Source organism: Cyprinus carpio, unplaced genomic scaffold, assembly GCF_018340385.1.
Source record: "Cyprinus carpio isolate SPL01 unplaced genomic scaffold, ASM1834038v1 S000006559, whole genome shotgun sequence".
Lineage (NCBI taxonomy): Eukaryota > Metazoa > Chordata > Actinopteri > Cypriniformes > Cyprinidae > Cyprinus > Cyprinus carpio.
The window spans coordinates 308,484-330,743 of record NW_024879221.1 but is presented as its reverse complement, the minus strand read 5'-3'; the positions used below and the strand labels follow the sequence as shown (position 1 = coordinate 330,743).

The 22,260-nt window shown below is 36.3% G+C and overlaps 2 protein-coding genes across 2 annotated transcripts; one reads left to right on the top strand and one right to left on the bottom strand.

Moving 5' to 3' along the window:
- Positions 1-4,021: 4,021 nt before the first annotated feature.
- Positions 4,022-6,625, top strand: gltpd2a (glycolipid transfer protein domain containing 2a). Its single transcript, XM_042754635.1, is given in 5 exon segments — positions 4,022-4,106; positions 4,752-4,974; positions 6,055-6,406; positions 6,409-6,450; positions 6,452-6,625. Coding segments are annotated over 5 exon segments (876 nt in total).
- A 5,805-nt stretch (positions 6,626-12,430) lies between these two features.
- LOC109097472 (sodium/potassium-transporting ATPase subunit beta-2-like) lies at positions 12,431-22,156 on the bottom strand. Its single transcript, XM_042754634.1, has 7 exons — positions 21,877-22,156; positions 18,464-18,592; positions 17,780-17,884; positions 15,874-16,079; positions 13,514-13,576; positions 12,752-12,841; positions 12,431-12,595 (listed from the first exon to the last, which is right to left on the bottom strand). The coding sequence occupies exons 1-7, from the start codon at positions 21,974-21,976 to the stop codon at positions 12,431-12,433; spliced, it is 858 nt and encodes a 285-aa protein (XP_042610568.1). The 5' UTR covers positions 21,977-22,156.
- Between the last annotated feature and the right edge of the window lie 104 nt (positions 22,157-22,260).

Genomic DNA, 22,260 nt, shown 5'->3' with positions numbered 1-22,260 from the left:
TGCATATAAACAGTCTTTTTTAAATTTAACCGAGTAGAATATCAGGCTGATAGGACTACTGCCAACGTAAAAGAGAAAAACCAAACTGGACCCAAGAACACTGTACTTCTTGCCCACTGGTTTATGAAAACAATTGTATGATCAAAGTAAAATATTGGATTGGGATAAACATTCAAAACCAAGGGTTGATACCTTTTTAAAAGCTCATTATCGTCAAATGCTTCTAAAATGTTTACATTTGAGGCAGATTGTCAGCAAGCAACAGCCATTTTACACTAAACAAATAAATAAATTATTCACTGAATGTACTTTTTTTTTTTTTAAGGTAAGAGGTCGCAATCAATTTATTTTAGCTACATTTAAATAAATTTAGTTGACTAACTTCCAACATTTTTTTTTGTTATTATTATTATTTAAATGTAGCTAAAATTAATTTTGCAACCACGTGAACTTTAAAAAGTATCTTTTTTTTTATTTTTTTCAGTGTGTGATCCGATTAGATTTGTTTTAACCCTAACCATTTAGGAGTCCTAATTTAGGACTGACACTCCTATTAGTTTTAAGATTTTCTGCTAAATCGGCAAGTTTTGAGCTTTTTTTTTATAACTTTGAATATACATTCTATTAATGTTACAGGAAACACGTTTTATTCAGATATATATGATATAATAAATAATAATTAGTATTAATTATTATTATTAATACTATAATAAATAATAACAAACAGCCTAACACACAAAAAATATACACTTCCCTCAAAGTTTGGGATCAATAAGACTTCAAGAAAGTGTCTTCTGCCTCATCAGGCTGCATGTTATTGGATCCAAAATACAGAAAAAAAAAACTGTAATCTTGCAAGATGTATTACAATATAACATATGGTTTCTATTTTAATATCCCTTAAAAATTAATTTTATTTCTGTGATGCATAAGGCTTAGACTCCTCCATTTTTCACGTCACTCATTTATCTCCATATATAAAAGTGTCCGCACTGTCTCTTCAGAAATCACAAAGTTCCAATAGGGCTACTGGATGTTTCTACTGATACTAGAACTAGGCCAACAGTTGTGCTGAAATATTTTTTTGCAACTGTGCAATACTTTTTCAGGATTTTTTTTGATAAATGGTTAAAAAGTAAGACATTTATTCAAAATATAATCTTTTTCTATAAATCAATACAGATCTTTGCTATAATCAGCTTCTAACAATTTAACACATCCTTGCTGAATACAAGTTTGTCATTTCTTTCAAAAAAAAAGGAGAAAGAACATAAAAAAAATGTCAACATTTTAACGACCCACAAACTTCTGAAACTCTAGATGCTATATTGTTAGAAAAGATTTCAGATGTTAGAATAAATGCTTCTTCTTTTTGAATTTGTTAATCACTCCAACGGAATCGCCTGAACACAAGGCTCAAGTTCCACAAGGAGACGTGGAGTAAGGATGCTGGAACAAATTGCAAACGCCTTTGCTATCATCCATCAAACGTCACGCGAGACTAAATGATCATGTGATTTACTGGGAAGCCCCGTATCATCTATGCTGAAAATACAGCTGCAACATAACAGAATAATACATCATTTAAAAAAAAAGAAATTTACATCATAAATAATACAGTTATTTGTTTCTTTAATGTTTGATAAAATAAATACCGAGGCCAACCTTTGATAGAGACAAAAGATAACTCCTGCTAAAAAACATTAAAAATCGTTTCTGACCCAAACCTTTTGATCGTATTGTATGGTTTTTTTTTTTGTTCTTGTTTTAGAATCCTGAGCGAGAGTGTCAAAAACTGCACACCCAATCACAGTGACTGTCTGTCCAGTGATGAACAGCTCTTCTGTCATTGGCTGTTTGAGCTGGTCGGCAGTGCTTAGCCCGCCCCTTAGGTATGTCATGTCTCGTGAGCTGCTCTGGTCTAGGATCTTCAAGTGAACATGTCTTCAGGTTTGTGTGCAGAATGAAGCAGTCCGTTCAATCTGTACGCATCTGATGTTAAAACAGTGTTTGAACTGTGTGTCCGGATCATAAATATGAAATAAATCAAAGCTGAGATGTGTGTGTGTTGTGAGCGCCTGACTTCTTTCAGTTTTATTAAGTGGCCAGCTGGAAGAGGGAAGAGGGATTTAACTGGAACCCAGTTTCATTGGTGTTTCATTATGAATAACTACAGGAACAGATTGCGGCTGGTATGTACTGTATGTAGCGGAAAAACAGTAACTGCAATCATATATGGACTAACTTTGTCAATTAGTCTCAGAATAGACACATTTTTTTAGTTCAACATTTGTCAAACTATCAACACATCCGTTCAGAACAGATTTTAATTGGATAGATAACTGTAATATGACTCGGTTGAATATAATTCACTTACATTTAGTATGCAGTAAGTAATTTGTGTGTATATATTATGTGTGTTGTGTGTGTGTGTGTGGTTATGAGATTGTGTGTGTGTGTGTGTGTGTGGTGTGTGTTTTGTGTGTGTTTGGTGTATATGGGTGTGTGGTGGTGGTGTGGGTGTGTGTGGTGTGTATGTTAGAATATTTATGTGTTTGTGTGAATATATAATATGTGTGTGTGTGTGTGTGGTATGTGTTTGTGCTGTATAGAAGTGTATGTGTGTGGTGTGTATGTGTGTATGAGAGTGTGTTTGTGGGTGTGCGTTATTTTTGTTGTGTTTGGGTCTATAAGGTGTCTGTGTGAGTGTGTGTTTGTGTTGCGGGTGTGTTTGTGCGGTGTATGTGTATATGTGTGTGTGTTGGTGTATATACAGGTGTTGTGTTAGGTGTGTGGTTATGAGACGTGTGTGTGTGGTGTGGGTAGGTATATGTGTGTTGTGTATGTGTGTATGAAGAGGAGGAGAGATGTGTGTGTGTGTGTGCGGGTGGTGCGTGTGTATGTATATATTGTGTAGTATGGTGTGTTGTGCTGTGTGTGTGGTGTTTATGCGGCATGATGCGTGTTTAGTACAGTCGCTTTCCTAGTAATGTTCTGGTTAGGAGAAGTGTTTTAGCTACTTAGGGTCCATAACCAAGGTTTATTTAAGTAAAATATAATTAACATACTACTAAAATATTATTGATTATTATTATTAAAAAAATTTTTATTTCTATAGGTGAGATTCTACAAGATTAATAACTTATATAATATTAATGGTTTTGGCAGTGTTTTGTTAGTATCATTGAAGTTTTTCTTAATATGTTGAATAACTTTTTCTGTTTTCTATTTTTATTTAATTTAATTTTAATCAATTTTGTGTGTCATGGTTTTTTTTAATGTCCATACAGTTTTTTATTATTTATTATTTGTTTTAGTTATTTTAGTACTTTCAGTTGAACTGAAACAGTTAAAAAAAATACAATTTATTTCAAGTACTGTAGATAGTTTTATATATAGTTAGTATTCACAATGAAAATAACCCCTGGTTTCTGGAAATACCCGATGTTGTGGTGAAATAAGACCATGTTGTGTGGAGTAATTGCACACTGACCAATCCAATGTAATACTGGAATCCCTGTAAAGTGTAGTAGTTCAGGCAATGTTTCTATTTGATTCTATTTTAGTTCTATTTATTTAATTCGTGAAATTACTTACATGGCAGCCTGGTTTTGCGGACTCAGGTCTCAAGATTCAGGTCTTGAACGTGTTATTGCGAGCTCAGACCCTGACTTGCGCGACGCACTGACGGTTTTCAAAGGTCACTCGTGCTGGCTGGGTCTGTCTGATCAAATAGGTAGCAATAGCTAGCAGGTCGGAGGAATTCCTCCCGATCCTCCGTGAGCGACGTTTCTGCGCTGAGAATGCCATCTCGCCAGCGGCAGTGCTGTGCTGAGCGAGCTCGGCCTGTTGAGTCTGCGTGCAGTTTTTCTCAGCTCTCTGGGGCTGGTTCGTGACGTAAACCTGACCTTTCACACACACACACATGCCACTTCTCTCACACACACACTGAAAACCCGTGTGGCTTCGTGTCGTTTGGTCCAGAACATTAGGTAAGAGTGTTCAGAGTTGTGCCGCTGTCATGGGGCGCGGCCTTGTCGCCTGCGACTGCTATTCCACTACAACCGAACAGGCTCGAGAACAGGCGGCAATCCTGACCAAATTCTGTACCATCGGATTGGAATACAATCTTAAGAAATGCGGTTTGCTCAAAGGATTCCTGAATTCGGATTAGATCACAAAATGCAATAGAGGATTGAATCCTCAAATTTGTGTTGTTCAAAAATGTTTTAGTAAGATTGGGATACTTTCGATCCAAAAAAAACTGGATTATTCTGATCCCAGCAGAAGAGTGGATTTCAGCAGGAACAGTATCCCCCATTTCAAGTAGTGTCAATAAAATTGAAACTGGTCCAAAAATATATCCCCAAAATCCCAAACCAGCTGTCAATATCACACAAAAAATATTATAGTTTTTTGTTGTTACTCCACTGATTGATACACAACATTGGCACAATCATCAGAGATGGACAGTCAGAATAGGTTTATTTGTGTAAATGCAATGCAAAAACATTGGCTTTTTTTCATCATCCATGTCCCTTTTGGGGCTCCGTAGCAGCACTAGTACTCCAGATTTTGGAAAAATCTGGAATTCAGGGTGTGATCCAACCAATTTTGGCTTTGCAATAAACCATCACAAAAGTAAAAAAGGTTTACCTGATCCTGCATTTCCAAATCCAGATCATTCTGATCCAGATTAAACTTTATGAACAACCGGCCCTCAGGAGACTCGAGGACATAAACACTGCACTTTAACCCTTCACACGCTGACTCTGACTGTAATGATCAGGTGGCTCCCGCTGCCGTTCCTGAGGAGCTGGGAGGAAGTGACATCATCGGGGAGTGTCCCGGACAGCAGTTCCAGGTGTCCCGCCTCCTGCTGCACCTAAGCTCCGCCCTTGGCCCCGCCTCCGACGTGCTGCTGGATCCCTATCTCTGCTCTGCTGGAGACGAGCTCATCAAGTTATGACATCAGTTACTTGCAGGAATTGCGTTAAGGATGCATCCATCTGAACCTTTTTTGATGGATCACCAAACTAGGCTCAAAAATATAGTGCCACTTTTCATGAACTATATATCACAAAAATGATGGTTGCTTTTACAGCACATCTCCAAGCTTTCTGCATTGGAGTTTTTCACAACTGAAGATCATTTAAGTTCAGTCTATAGGTCTATTTATACATGGCGTTCTATCATTTGTGATGGCCAACAAAACACCATACATTCAAATAAATGCTATTTATAGTGTGTATATATGTATTATAGCAATAACTATCATTATCAATTTTAAGAATGTTAACACACATGTAAAACACAAACAGTATTTTATTTGTAGATTTTTAAATTATAAAATTTACCATATGTAGCAATAAGTTTTGCTTTTATTTTATTAACATTCAAAGTTTTAAATAAATACAATTATATTAAATGAAATATTTTGGATAAATTAATATAGGATCGATTTTGGATAAATTAATATTTTGGATTAATTTTATTTTTTATATTTTTTGCTTTTATTTTTTTTTTGTTAAGCGTTTACTTAATTTTGCTGTGTTTTTGTCACTTTATATGTCAGTGATATTTTGTATTCGTTGTTATTTCAGTGTCTTTTCAGTGTTATTTTACTGCATCAAGTTAAACTAAATGAAAACGTGATAAACATTTCCTTGGCAACAAGCTAAATACAAATAAGTTTTATAAAAACCATTTTTTAAATAAATTTTTAACATTTGTTATTTAAACATTTTTATTTCTATTATTATTTTTTTTTAATTTGTAGTTTTTGTGTTACATCCACCATAATAATCTTGGCTATTGGCTAATATCTATCTCTGTATTTTGTACCGTTTTCTCTTTAATTATAATGTAGCAATGTGTAGTAACAGTTAACAAGGTGTAAGCTATTTTAAACTGATGCAGAAAAAACAAAAAAAAATCAGCGGTCACCGACTGCGTAAATCAGTTGGCAGATAATCGGTTGCGTATCTGGAGTGAAATCAGGATTGCTCGGGCCTTCACACACTGATTGTGTTCTGTGCTGCAGGTTTATGTGAGGCCCCTGTGCCTCTTGGTGGGGCTTTTTGGTCACTCATAAGTTGAGGAGAAGATCACACTCATCCGACAGCTTTCGCTGGAAGAATCCGTCAGGATCTGAACGCAACAGCCGATACGCGTTGTAGCCCCGCCGCCCCTCTTCCGCACGCCTACCGCTCCGTGCCGCGAGGGGCTGGAGGCGGAGCTTCAGAGGGGCGTGGTCTCCTTCGACACGCAAACGCCCTCCGGCAGTCGGACTTTGCTCCGCCTCCACCGCTCGTTGCTATGGCTACAGCTGCTGCTGGAGAAGCTGGGGACGGAGCGCGAGGGGCGGAGCCTGGGCGAGCTTTGCCGCGATGCTTACCTGGAGGTTTTTTAGCGCCGCATCACCCCTGGCTCGTGCAGCGCGCGGCAGAGGCTGGTGTTTCGAGCGATGCCCGCGCCGCAGCGCGTTCCTGCAGGCTGGTTTGCGTGCGCACGGCAGGAGGAGGCGGAGCCTGTCATGCGCCATCGTCGTCGCAGCATCCGAGAAATTCACCAACGGACTCAGAAAGAGCGCTGGAGATCAGAAACATGGTTGGACCTGCCTTAACACACACATACACAACACTCTGCTACACCAGAGAGCTTCTGAGGTTGTTTTCGAAATGTGTAATATAGCCTATCTCTCTATTAACATTCTAACGTAAGAGCAGCTATTTGTAGCTTTAACATTTTATCCTAGCGCCAGATTTTTCTAACAGTGTTTACTGCGCATGCGCACTTCAATATCGCGTCATTTTTCTAATGCTGAACAACGATAATTACTGTATTTGCATTACTGTAAGGGGTAGGTTTAGGGCTGTGTATGTGTAGACATTATTAAAACACGATCTAATAGTTAGAAAAATTAATTTATGGTTGGTTTCTGGCTGTATCTGTATCCTTTCTTAGACACAACCCTAAACAACACATAATTACTGTATTTGCATTATTGTAAAATCGACAGAACACCACTCTCAATCATTACCTGTACAAAACAGCTCGTGCTTGATATTGCAAACTGGCATTTTGTTATTATATTATATTATATTAATTTATTATCATATTCTTGAAAATGCTGGTTTGCAGTGCAAATAGTTTTACCGTTTACTGTAGCGCGGCTAAACGGACCGGAAGTCTCGCACATTCACAGAAAAACCGCTTACTTCCCGTATTGGTATCCTAATATATAAAATTTGGATTGTTTGTGATATGTGTGATTCTGTTATGTTTTTACATTTTTATTAGTTCTGGGCAATGATTGATTAATCGCATCCAAAACAAAAGTTTGGTTTATATAATAGTGTATATTTATTATGTATCTATATATTATATAAATACACATACATACAGTATATAGTTTTGAACATATTTACATGTTATATATAATTTATATCATTATAAATATATGTAATATATAACCATGTTTTTGTTTTTTTTTTTGCTTAAAAATATACATGCATGTGTATTTATTATACATAATAAATATACACAGTACATCACACATATATATAAATATTTTTTTTTTAATTTTGGATGGGCATTAAATCGTTGACCAGCACTAATTTTTATATGTTCTTGTGGGAAGTATTGAGTGATTTTTGGCCCTTTGCAAACTGGTTGCTAGGCTCTTCCGAGTGACTTTTATCACGTTTGCTATGCGTTTGTTAGGGCGTTTTTTCATCCTGTCTGGTCCAGCAGGTGAAATGTTTCTCGTCTCTCTTTTATGCACTAGATGTCGCTGTGTTGCTAGTTTTGTGAATTAAATTATTTGTATGAGCAGGTTTAATCAGGGAAATCTTATTAATACATCTTTACACATTTGAACCAAATACATTTATACAAACACTTTTACATTCTCATATTAATACACAAAATCATCCATGTTTGTTGCTCAAACAGTGTAAGAGACATTAAAATACTCAAATGAAACAATGTTACGTGTTGCTCTTTTCAAAGCCTCGTTAATGTAGCAACTTTCAGATGTTTCTCCTAAATGCCTTGTAACATAAATGCAAAATAGACACATTTATGGTCATTTTTTGTCATGTCAGTAAGAGTATAGAAGCAATAAAAATTAATGTTTAAAGCAGCTCAGATCATTAAATTTGGGTGGAATTTTGATGAGAAGTGTTCCAGTTTACAGACTTTAATGTCTTGTCAGATCTGAGCCACAGTTTGAGACGCTGTTCAATCTCTTCTGGAACTGGGTGTTTTTGTTCTTTTATTGTGATGTTTTTCCCCAAGGGAAAAGCGGGAGCAAAAGTCTCCACTAAATCTCAGTGTTTCTCAACTGGTGGGTCATGACCAATAAATGTGCCACAGGTCCCATGATGAATGCAAACAAAAACACACAACTAGCCGTGTAATGGTGCACAGCTAGTAAAACAAACAGACTTATCAGAAAACACTTCCCGTATCTTCTGTGGCTGATGCCAAAGGTTGTGTTTCCAATCAAACCCGCCACTAGTTCAGCACAAATTCATGTGAAACTAAATTCAAGTGATGTTTAAAATACCAGACACATTTTGAACACCACTAGATGACCAGAGTCCTAATGCAAAACCAGTTGAGAATCAACAATCCCAGAAAAACAAATGAGATTTTAAACAGTTTTGTGATTTAGTTTCCTATAGGATCAGATCTGGAATTACAGCTGCCAGAGCTTTTGCCAAAATCTCATTACATAAGATGATAAAGCTCTCGGAACGTACATCATTCATATACATTTGTCTTTGTAAAATATCTTGTCATAGTTTCATATTATGGCTTCATATTGCAATGCATAAAATATATGCATGTATAATACAGAAGTGCATGACATGCATTTAGTTTGAAATAAGACCTTGTAGGCAAAAAAATGTTTGTTAAACACAAAATGTTTTTATTTCCTGTTTTCATTTATAATGATAATCATTTGTTTTTCGAATATAAGTTTCACAATTTTCATGTCAGGGCAATATATAACAGTATATTCAGGATATTTAATAAGATACATCTAGTTTCTTCTGAGCAGTGTTTTTACAGAGAGTGAAGAAAAGAATAAGACAAACCGTCTCACTATGAAGGACAGATAGAAAACTGGGATGAGTCTGTGAGCTATAGAAAAGTCATCCCCGCGAGAACTCAAAGTGACGAGCGTGTCGCGTTATTGGTTTGGAGAGAAACACAGACGGGGACAAAGAGTGTGTGTGTGTGCGTGTGTGTGTGTGTGAGTGGAAAGCTCTCGAATGAGGTTCTTTTAGCGCAGGTGTGTTTGTCGTTGCCATTGTTTGTGTAACATGTGTTTGTCGCCGTGTCATTGATGTTGTCCGAAGCGTGTAGGCGTTATTGAAGCTGTAAATGTACGTCACATTTGTGAAATTTTGCATGTAAAAAACACCAGTTAGCTTTTTATGGAAGCCCATTTCTTCCATGTAAGAAAAACAAATCAGTGCTTTGTAAGTTATAATTATGAGATATAAAAACTTTTTTGACTTTATAAAAATGAAGTTATGACTATGAAGAAAATCTCATAATTATAAGATGAGGTCAAAATTATGACCTTTAGTCAAATATGAGAAAAAAGTCAAAATTATGAGGTTATGTCATAATTATGACTTTAAAAAGTCACAATTTTATGTACCAATTCATAACTATGAGATAAAAACCTAATTATGAGACAAGACATTTCTGACTTTATAAGTTGAAATTCTGATTTAAAAGTCATTATTATCACGTAAACAGTCATAATTCATGAGATAAAAAGGGCGAAATTGACAGTCATAATTATGACTTTAAAAACTCAAAACTTTACATATTAAGTCATAATTAAATGAGATAAAAAAAAAAATCAATGCTGATGTAAGTCACAATTATGAGATGAAAGGTTGAAATTGATGACTTTAAGACTCAAAGTTGTGACATAACCAAAGTCAATTATGAGATACTGTCTCAAATTATGACATAAAAAGTCATGATATAAAAAGGTAAAATTATGACTTCAAAAGTCAAAATTATGACATACTAAGTCATGATTATGAGGTTTTTTGATATCAAAATTATTAGATTTTTTTTGCCTTTTTTATCTCATAATTTCGATTTCCAAAATGTAAATTATTTATTTAAATTTAAACTATTAAATTCATGATTACCACACTGAAAGTCATAATTTCATCATAATTTAATCTCCTATGACCTAAACTTGATTTTTTTTTCTTACTTTCTTACGTGGTGGAAATAAGCTTTCATCACTTTCTATTGGTCAGCGCAGGAAATTTATTCTGCCTTATTTGAAACTCCCGCGCGGATAACTATTGAAATGACTGGATTTTCGCCTGCAAAACTGCGCCGAGCAACATGACCACATGAACACGACTTAACTAGTGAGATCACTGATGACTTCATGTGCTGCTTCCATGGTAATGATGTCCCAGATTCCTGTCTGCTTGATTTTTCTTCGTCTTATGGAAATGAATAATGTGCGTGATCTACACTCGCTCGGTGCAGCGACATGCTAATACGCATCGCTGCAGTGTCTAAAGTACAGAAATTGGAAATAATGTGCAATAACTTGATTTACCATATCTTAAAAACGTATAAAATCTATTCCGTGATGTAGAGCGGTCAGGCAGCACACGTGAAGTAGATCGTAGTAAACGTACGGCAGGCAGTGTAAGTTTAGCTAGTTAGAATCACTGCTCTGTGTAAACATTGAGTTGTGTGCTGATGTGCGACGCATGGAATAGTGACGTTAATTTGAAAGTTTGGCCGCGTTTAATGACTTTTTTCTAACACAACCCTCCAATGTTTCAAACGCACAACACTGTGGCAGTTACCCAATAGATACACAGCACATTCACTACTGGGGGCGGAATGAAGGAACACAAGAGAAAAAATAACACAGACAGGCCACCCACGTGTCGACGACAGCAGGCTAGTGGTTCGCTAATAAGCACTACGCTAACGTCTCGCTCACAAATCAGGAGTCTGACTTGACTGTTTGACTTGAACATCCAAATGTCAAATCACATGATAAAAATCTAAGATTCTACAAAAGCTAAGAAGAAACAAACTAAAGTTTAGAGAAAACGTAATTGCAGCTAATGTTTTGCGTCATATTTCCGCTGTTGCTAACGGGCGGCTACCCAATGATGTGCTCAACAACAAATAAATTTAAAAAACACTTTTTGGTAAGAAAACCACATTTTGTTCATTCATCTACTTGGATTGACAAATTGAAGGTATTGCTTTTTTTTTTTTTTCACGCTTTTCTTCGTAACTACTCTCTTCGTTATCTACCTCAGATTCTGTATTATTTACAAGTATTAACAGTACACTTACGGACCAGAAGGTATTGCTGTGTACACGTTTCATACACATTCTGGATGAAATGGAGCGAATACGTTATCAGTCGATTGGGCAAATTAATTAATAGCGAACTGATATGGCGCAGCTTGAAGCTGATTGGCTAATGTGTCGGTCGTCGAGTGCAGTCTGAGCATGTGCAGAACGTCAGCCAATCGTTTCAGTTTAACTTCGCTTGTGTGTGTGTGTGTGTGTGTGTGTGTGTGTGTGGGTTCATGAACATTACAGCGTTACAAAAGTGTCTTCACAAACGTTGTCATATGTATATAAAAAATAAAAACCACAAATCCGATAAATAAATAAATAAATAAATAAATAACATAATGAATGTACCTTAATTCATAAATAAATAAAAGGGATAAAAACAGATATCAAGTTAAGAGAACGATTTGTGACAGATTAAGTCTGAGACGATTTTTGGATCATATTGATCATATATGCGCATTTCTACAGATTTTATGAATGATCCTGCCTGAATTTGACCAGATTTGACCTAATTTGTGTTATTTATTATACGCTCTGTAAGCCATTATATAGACTAAACGAGTGAATCCAGGTCACATTTTAGCTTGATATCAAAAGACAAAGGTATTCATAAATTTTTTTTTTGCATACAGAAAATGAAGCCTATTTTAGATTTTTCACATCATGGTGTTATTTTCCTATATTTTGGGAGCACATTTTCTTTATGTGAAATATAATTTCTTGGCAGGTTTTGGATGATTGTGGTCCCTCTGAATTCACTGGATTGTTCGTGATGATTATGTCTAGAGATCTAGAAAGGCTTGATGACGTTTTCCTGCTCTCTTGATTTCACTTTGGAATGATATCAGCTGGATATGACAACAGTCAAGAGTACGCAAAACACACAGAGATACAAAGACACACACACACACACAGAGAAACCATCATGTAGACAGGAGAATGGGGACGGACAAATACACTGAACACTTTGAGATATGAAGGACTCCTACCATCTCCTGTGTGTATGTGTGTGTGTGTGTGTGTGTGTATGGCAGATGCAGTTGCTCTACACTTTGTTGATGCGCAGCTTGAAATTTACGCGGCCGGCGAACTTGTCTCTTTCGCTGATCTTGAAAAGAGAGCTAGATTTGATCCTACACTCCACGTTGAAGTCCGTGTTGAAAGAGAGGTCTGTGAACTTCACAGCCACCAGGGGCTGAGAATAATTCACCTGAAACACATGCAGAGAGAGCGGTTACACACAAATATAATCACACTGTGTGTGTGTGTGTGTGTGTGTGTGTGTGTGTGTGTGTGTGTGTGTGTGTGTGTGTGTGTGTGTGTGTTGGTGTGTGTGTTGCTCTAAAGTATTCCTCTCTTGCCATACAATGTAAAAAAAATATAGGTTGAAGGTTCCGTTTGGAGGAAAGTATTCAACTGCAGCAGAGGTTTCGTTCGTCTGGGCTGTCTTCTGACCCTTGTGATGTAAATCAATGAGATCTTTATAACAGTAGACACTGTCATAAACTGATCTAAATATGAGTCTGTGCTCTATATCTATATCCTGCAGTAAGTGTGTCTCAGTGAGCTGATGATGTAATGATCCAACATATAATGCAGTGATTTTAGAGAGATGAAGAAATAAAGGCTCCTCAGAAGATGTGAGATGTTCGTGGAGGCCTTGTGAAGATCATTCCTCCGCTGAGGAACAGTGAAAGTAAAGCTTCTGGAAACAAAACTCTCCTCAAAAGATCCTGATGATCAATTTGAGACTCTAAAACCCATGATTGATGGAGAATCAAGTAAAGCTGAGCTGCTTCAGGAGTCCAGTAAGAGTTCATCTGGAGATATTACTGCAGTTATTCTGAGGGCTGTACTGTACTAGCTAAAAAAGCTCACAATACTAAGGTCAGTAATGCAAAATTTTAAACACTAAAAGAGCTTTGACTAGTTAGGGCTGTACTGTACTAGTTTAAGATGTGAACTAGTCTAAGGTTAGGGATGCTAAGTGTGCAGACTAGTCTATTTCTTACCAACTGGTCTCCATCTTTATATCCCTGAGTATGGAGGGATGCAATGAGCAAACATTACAGATGTAATTCATGGCTGTTAGTGATGAGGGTTGGCTGAAGGTCAGGTAAGATCTTACCTTTTCTACTGAACAGGAGACGTATGGAGACTTTTCATCTTTACTTGGCTGCAGCCCAATCACCTGCAGGAGTAAACGAAGCACCTTCATCATCTTCATTCAGCTTTCAGACCAAAGGTAACTGATCTGGTCTAGCTAACGATTTCTGATGCTATTTGCAGCTCAAATTTGTGTTTGTTTTATTGGCTATATCCTAGTTTTCATAAACCAAAAACATTTTTTAAAAAAAAATGTGTTGTTTTTGCAAGTTTTCCATTTTGACAGAACTCAAGTACAGTTGTGAAATACTGTTATTAAAATACTTTACACTTCCAGAATCTAGCATTTTTTTAAATTCTATGTTTATGCATTTCTAAAGAGCTTCAAATTGTAACTCAAAATGTCCAAAGTGGACCAGCACAGAAGAGCTTGTTTCTGCCGTGGACAGGAATAAAAAGGTAATTGCAACATTTTCATATCTCTCGATTTGGACTTTTTTCTTAGAATTACAAGATATAAACATGGAATCGCAAGATGTAAAAAAAAAAAAAGTCCAAATTATGAGAAATAAATATATAAAAGTGTAGAATTCAGAGGAAAAAGTCTGAATTGTGACAAATGCCTTATTGTGAGGGAAGAAGTGTAGAATTCAGAGGAAAAAGTCTGAATTGTGACAAATGCCTAATTGTGAGGGAAAATGTCTGAATTATGAGATATAAATGCCTAATAATGATAAATAAAGCCTGATTTGTGACAAATAAATGCAGAATTCTGTGGGGGAAAAGTCTGAATTATGAGATATAAATGTAGAATTATGATATAAATGCAGAATTCTGAAAAAAATTCTAAATTGAGATATTTATGCCGAATTATGAGTGAAATTCTAAATTATGAGATAGAAATGTAGAATTGAAATTATGATATAAATGCAGAATTCTGATAAAATTCTAAATTGAGATATTTATACCGAATTATGAGTGAAATTCTAAATTATGAGATAGAAATGCAGAATTGAGAAAAAGTCTTAATTATGAGATATAAATGTAGAATTACGATATAAATGCAGAATTCTGAGAAAAAAGTCTAAATTGAGATATAAATGCTAAATTATGAGTGAAATTCTAAATTATGAGATAGAAATGTAGAATTTGAGAGAAAAAAAGTCTTAATTATGAGATATAAATGTAGAATTATGATATAAATGCAGAATTCTGATAAAATTCTAAATTGAGATATTTATACCGAATTATGAGTGAAATTCTGAATTATGAGATAGAAATGCAGAATTGAGAAAAAGTCTTAATTATGAGATATAAATGTAGAATTATGATATAAATGCAGAATTCTGAAAAAAGTCTAAATTGAGATATAAATGCTAAATTATGAGTGAAATTCTAAATTATGAGATAGTGAGAAAAAGTCTTAATTATGAGATATAAATGTAGAATTATGATATAAATGCAGAATTCTGCAAAAAAATACAAAATCTAAATAAAAATTCAAAATCAAAATTAAAAATATAAAAATATAAAATTGAGAGAAAAAAACGTCAATTATGACAAATGCCTAATAGTCTTCATTGTGAGATGCAGAATTCATAGAAATGCAGAATTATGAGAAAAAAACGTCAATTATGACAAATGCCTAATTGTGAGGGAAAATTTATGAATTATGAGATATAAATGCCAAATAATGATAAATAAAGCCTGATATGTGATATATAAATGCAGAATTCTGAGGGGGAAAAAATTCTGAATTATGAGATATTAAAGTCTGAATTGCTAGATAAAAAGTCGCAATTATATTTAGCTTTTTTAAATATAAATACAAAGTTATGAGATTTTAAAGTCTGAATTGTGAGATGTAAATGCAAAATTATGAGGAAAAAGCAAGAAAAATTACAAAATAAATAGACAAAAAATAGAAGAAGAAAAACTTAATAATCTCAGATATAAATGTAGAATTATGAGAAGAAGAAAAAGGTCAGAATCGCTAGATAAAAGTAGCAATTATGTATTTTGTTTTTTGAGATAATAGATAAATGCCAAATTATGAAATATTAAAGTCTGCATTATGAGACATAAACGCTGAATTATGAGGAAAAATTCTGAATAATGATATAAGTGCTGAATTATGAAATAAAAATGTGTCTGATTTGTGAAATATAATTTAAATGCCTAATTCTGTAAAAAAAAAAATTGCTAGGTAGAAAGATGCAAATATGTATTTTGTGTTATTTATGCGTTTGCAGAAACGGGCTTCCATATTAAGAAGCTTCCACAGGCTGTGGCTGATCAATAGATGCCAGCACTGAACATCCAGTACATTCTGCATTCATCTGGTGTATTATTACTGTTATTATGAGTGATCAGTGCAGTTACCCGGTTGAGTTTGATGAGCACGCAGGGTTTTCCCTCCTGGTATCCATATGTGCGGTCCTCGAGTCCGGAGCAGCTCCCCAGCATGGTGCGGTTGAACTGGCAGGAGCGTTTGGGATTGTTGCGTACCTCGCCGCTGTCCTCCTGGATGAAGTACTGATCCGGGATGCAGGCGTCGTTCTTCATCGCCTGCTGAGAGTCATTATAGGCTGCAGAAAAACACAGACACAGAGCTAATGATCCTCCTCCTGAAGAACCTATTAACTCTTTTCCCGCCAAACACTGAGTGTTCCAGGTCTCTGTGTTCCCGCTGTTATACTCTAGGGGGCGCTATCACACATCTCCTGAATCAGTCTAGAAACTCTCAGACAGGAAGCTGCAGAAAACAGTGATCTCATATGGAAAGCGGCATATGCATATTAAAAATAATGCGATCATCAACACTAACAGCATCTGAATGAAAACTGTCTGATGTTCACGAGTGAAATGTGGATCCAGAAAGGACTGTGAAGCTTTGGGAGAACTGATGGAAGACATCTACTGCAGCTTTGCTTTGATAATATTACTGAATATGATCCAGATGTAGTATCTGATAAAAATGGGATTTTCTCAGCTTTTTACTCAAAATGTTGCTTTTTTATTAAACCTACCTACATTAAAATTTCTATAAAAAAAAAAGCTAAAAACGTGTTTGTAAGCTGAAATATAAATTCTTGTTTGAAAGTAGATTTGATCTTTATTTTGATGTATTGATGTTCAGATATTCATAACAATATATTCTGGGGGCCATGAAAATATTTGAAATATAAATAGTACATTAAAAACTGAAACTAAACGAAAATCTTTGTCAAATTAGCATCAATGAGATACAGTTATAATTAATGTTATTTTGCACAAAAATAAATAATAATAATTAACCGATTTCATTTTTATAGTTGCTGCTATAAGTTTTAGTAATTATTAATTTTATATTTCATGAAAATGAAAAATGTTGCTTTGGCAGCTAGCTGAAATAAAATAAGTTTAATTTTATTATATTTCAGTTTACTTTTTTATCAAGTAATGGAAATCTATTTTATGGTTTTAGTTGACTATAATAGAAGTAGGAAACGTTGCCTTGACAACTAGATTTTTCAAAGTTGTAAACAAAGATTACTGGACTGTGTTTTACAAGAAAATTATGTTTCAGTCTTTTTACCTCAAAATTGCACGTTTATTTAATTTACCTTCCATTTCTGCAAACTGGAAATAAAAACTCAAACTTAATCTATAAAAATAAAATAAACCTAATGTTTAACTGCTAAAAATGACTCAAGAGAAAATTACTAATGATTAAACTGAAAGTAAAATGAAAACTGAACATATAAAAATTAAAACCTATACATAAATGAAACTATAATAAATAGCACTAAAATAGCACTGGCCTGTTATGATATTTATATGGTGATTATTGTCCTTTTAGGATTTTTGATTATTGTCCTTTTAGTCTTTTTAAGAACAGATGTTGTCTGGACAAGATGGTAAGAAGATTATCCTGAAATTCACATTTTCAGGAAAGTCATGGAACAACATGAGGGTGAGTTAATCAGTGGTTATTTATAACAGAATTATTCCTAAATCACAGATACTTGACACTGTTTTGTGATAAACTTCAGAGGAACAAATTTATATTTATATTCATGCATTTGGTAGCTGCTTTCCTCTAAAGCAACTTACACTGCATACATTTTTTATCAGATCATGCATTCACTGGGAATCGAACCCATGACCGTAGTGTTGCGAGCACCATCTCTTCCATATGAAAACGCACACATAGACTGTGATTGTGAGTCAAAAATGTACTGATTGCAAAATCACTGCATGTCGTTTTGTGTATTTTTTTAATGAAAATCTGTCTTTTTTTACTTACGTGCAAGGAAATTGTCCAAAGCCTGAATGTATGAATCCCAGCTCTCTGTTTTCTCCAAATTATAAACGATTTCTAGAGGATCGCTTTTTGGCCGAATCATCATGCCTAGAGAAACACACAGAGTCAGTGTGTGTGTGTGTGTGTGTGTGTGTGTGTGTGTGCGCGTGAGATGTGTGTGTGTGTGTGTGTGAGTGTGTGTGTGTGGTGTAGTGTGTGTGAAGTGAGTGTAGTGTGTGTGTGTGTGTGTGTGTGTGTGTGTGTGTGTGTGTGTGTGTGAGTGAGTATGTGAGTGTGTGTGAGTGTGTGTGTGTGTGTTGAGTGTGTGTTAGTGAGTGTGTGTGTGTGTGTGTGTGGTGTGTGTGGTGTGTTGTGTGTGTGTGTGTGTTTGTGTGTGTGTGTGTGTGTGTGTGTGTGTGTGTGTGTGTGTGTGTGTGTGTGTGTGTGTGTGTGTGTGTATGTTTGATACTACAAGTGTGGTGTGTGTAGTGTGGTGTGTGTGTGTGTGTGTGTGTGTGTATGTGTGTGTCTGTGTATGCGCGTGTGAGTGTGTGTGTGTGTGTGTGTATGTCTGTGAGTGTGTGTGTGTGTGTGTGTGTGTGTGTGAGTGTGAGGTTGTAGTCATGTGTGTGTGTGTGTGTGTGTGTGTGTGTGTGTGTGTGTGTGTGTGTGTGTGTGTGTGTGTACCTGGTGTAGCCAGACGGTCCTGCCAAGTGGGCTTATAATCATCCAGCGTCAGCAGCATCACATACATGGTGAGACAGAACATGCCAGCCAGAAATGTGTAGAAGACCAGATAGAACAACAGAATCAGACCTGCAGAACACACACACACACACACACAGAACATTAGTTTCACCTGCTACAGCATGTTAACATCATTGTCTGTGATAATCTAGCAGCAGGGCTGTAGCTGGGGTTTGCGGGGCCCCGGTGCAGGCTGTACCAGTGGAGCCTGTTTGAAATTGTTTAATTTGTATGCTTGTTCTATTTATTTATTTGTGCCGAACAATCAAATGTAATATGATCCACTGCATAGTCTTCAATGTAAAAATAAAACAGTCAAACCAAAATTTATTCAGACACCTTCAACATTTCTCACATTATATCACAGTTTATTGGCTAAAGTTTAGAAAATGGTAATAATAACAAGTTCATCTTAAAAATATGTCAGATAACTTTGATAGAAAGATATGTTATGGATTACAATCAACAAAACTTCAGACAACTGTAAGTATGACAGTATTTACTCAACTATCAATACATTGTTGACTAATTACTAAGCAGTGTTTAATTTTGTTCCGTCTGTCGTGTGAAAAGTTTGCATTAGCAATTAAAGAAAAAACACTTCAGCAAAACATGCTCAGCTCAAAGTGTCTGGATAATGTTTGCTCCCAAAGGTTTTATCAGTTTTACTGGTAGTCCACTGTATGAAGAATTTTTGGGTATAATATGTCACAGTTGACTTTATTTTGCTATAACTTACATTAACGAACGATAGTCTCCTGCTCCCACTAGTAAAAATGATATATCTGGTGTCTGAATAATATTTGGTTTGACTGTTTATTAATTCTTGTTAAAACAAGTGATTTTTTTTCTTTCATTTTCTTGGATTAACATTACAGCAGCTAGTAAATTAGGCGCGGTCACTTTAAGAGGCAATGCATCCATTATAATAACACACATCCGATTTCTTTCTCCAGTTTACTTTCACTTAAGACATAACCCACAGTTTTTTCAAGGATACTCTCCAAGACGGGTATTTTTTCATAATTTTGAATGTATGAGATCCTCATTTGTAAGTCGCTTTGGATAAATAACTAAATGTAAATGTATTTGTTATAGTCTAGTGGATGTATATGTTTGGTTGTGTAGAGAATCACAGTATCATCAAACACCCGACCAATCAGAGGCCAGTACTGTGTGTAATAACGGAGATGAAGCGCTCTGTGTTTGTGTGTGTGTACGTGACCTGGATTCCCTCCATTCACTCCATCTTCGTGTTCCTCATTCGTCCATCACTGAGCAAATGTCAGGACAGACTGAAGAGTAAATCCTCTTACACTAAAACCACTGCCTCCTCCAGCGCTCTCTCTCTCTCTCTCTCTCTCTCTCTACATACCCCACTAAATACTCAACACTCACTCTGTAACACTCTATCCCTCTCTCTATCCCTCTCTCTCTCTCTTTCATTTTATTCCAACCATTATTCTTCTCTCTCTCTCTCTCTCTCTCTCTCTCTCTCTCTCTCTCTGATGGGTGGAGTGGGGGATGGCTCGGTTCCGCTCGCCTCGTGATGGGTGGAGTGGGGGATGGGAATCAGATTAGAGTCTCCTCCTCTTATTCGCTGTGAGCTGCTGATGTCATCAATGCTCTCAACCAATGAGATGCAGCAATACAAATGAAACATGGCATTGAACTCATCTGACATAATATGACATACACACACACACACACACACTCACACTGACACACACACACACACACACTTGTATTTACAAATTTGTAATGAATCTAATTTAATGAATATATAGTTAAGTTCAGTTATGATTTTAAAATATATCATTACATCAGTTTACAGAATCCACTGACGTGTGAGGAAATATAACATTTACAGCTTCTAATATTATAAATAAATTTATAATAAATTCTAATGATGAATTTACATATTTGATCTATATTTCAGGCGAAATCTCTTAATATTTTTAAATCTCGCCTTGAAATTTTATAATAATTTTATATTATCCTTATTTTTAAGTGTTTTGAATGAATGTTTCATTTTTTTGCTTATTTTATCATTTTTATGTGGTGTATTTTGATGTTTTATTTGTTTATGTAAAGCGCTCTGAGAAGTAACATTTAAAGGCACTATAGAAAATAAAGATGATGATAATTATTATTATTATTATTATATTGTAAGGAATATGATTGTCAGGTATATTGCAACCTAGATATAATTTCCTGATAAAATAAATAAATATATTTAATGATAAATGTAATTTAATTTAAGTTTGTGTGGTTTAGTTTTATTATTATTGGAAGCATTATGACACATCTTGTATCTTTATAAACAGTCTTATAAGAGGAACAAGAGATTTCACTGTCACTGTAAAGACATTTTAGATTCAGACTGAAGAGAAATTCTAAAAAAAAAAAAATAAATTAAAATGTATATATTTATATGAATGTGTATGTGAATATATGAATATATATGTAAGTAGTTTCTGATCACCCTCTTCCAACACAATATTAGCAAAAATCTTTTTGAAAGCTTATGAGAGACACATCAGGAGCCCCCCCCCCCCCCACACACACACACACACACCACAACACACTCACACACACACACACACAACACACACCACACCACACACACAACACACACACACACACCACACACACACTCACTCACTCACTCACTCACACACACACACACACACACATGCTGAAGTCGGTGACTCAGCTAAAAGTCATTTATCAGAACACAAAGCTGCATGAAAGCCATTAATGCATCATTACTATAACACACACACACACACACACACACACACACACACACACAGTAAATGACACAAACAAATCCGCCACTGTAAATCGATGTGAATATTGAAAGGTGTGTGTGTTGTATATGGTTATATAACTCCTGATGGATGCTGCTGCTCCGGATGTCACCTAAACCTCATCACGCGAGCACGACACTAACACAAGAACCTTGCGCCCTTCCCCTGGCCCGTGCGATCGATCAGTTTGATCGGAACGATCGGATGCGCGTTCGCGATCCGCTAAACGATCTCAACGAGCGAGACGCGCACGAACACCGTAACCTCATTCAGCTCTCTGCACCCGTTCACCTTTAACGCATACGGGGGAGCGCGCGCACACGCGGGAGCGCGCAACAGCATCAGCATCGTCAGATTGTCCTTTTGATACATTAAGGCCTGATGCATTCACACACACACACACACACACACAGAGAGAGAGAGAGAGAGAGAGAGAGAGAGAGAGAGACGCACTGCGCAACGCGTTCCGGTTAAAATGATTGAACGCACCGGAATCACGCGCCGCCGTTAAATCGAGCGCCTTATATAAGGCACACTCACCCCAGCTGCTCGCTGTTCTCCCGAGCAGCTCGTGCGTCCGCGGGTTCCAGAAGAATTCCTTCCATTCCCCGGATTCCTTCTTCTCGTCGTCTTTGGCCATGTCTCCGGTGCGCGCCGCTTCGATAACCGCTAGGAATAAGCGCGATGGAACGGCTGGTGCTCACGGACGCGGTTCGGTTGCTTTTTCTCGCTCTTCCCGTTGAGAACCGAGCGGAGTGCCGCAGCGCCGCGCACTAATCCAGAGACACTGCGGTAAAAACGCGCTGAGCGCACGCGCACCCGGTAATAACCCCCCCAATCTCCTGCGGAACGGAAGCTCCGAAACCCCGCCTCCATCTGCAGCTCTCCAGCCAATCGCGTCTCTCTCCTCTCTCCTGACCACGC

Coding starts and splice junctions, on each gene's coding strand:
- LOC109097472 (XM_042754634.1), bottom strand. CDS start 21,976: ATGGCCAAAGACGACGAGAAGAAGGAATCCGGGGAATGGAAGGAATTC. Junction 17,885..18,463: donor GGACCGTCTGGCTACACCAG/GTACACACACAC, acceptor GTGTTTCTCTAG/GCATGATGATTCGGCCAAAA. Junction 12,842..13,513: donor TCTCCTGTTCAGTAGAAAAG/GTAAGATCTTAC, acceptor TTACATCACAAG/GGTCAGAAGACAGCCCAGAC.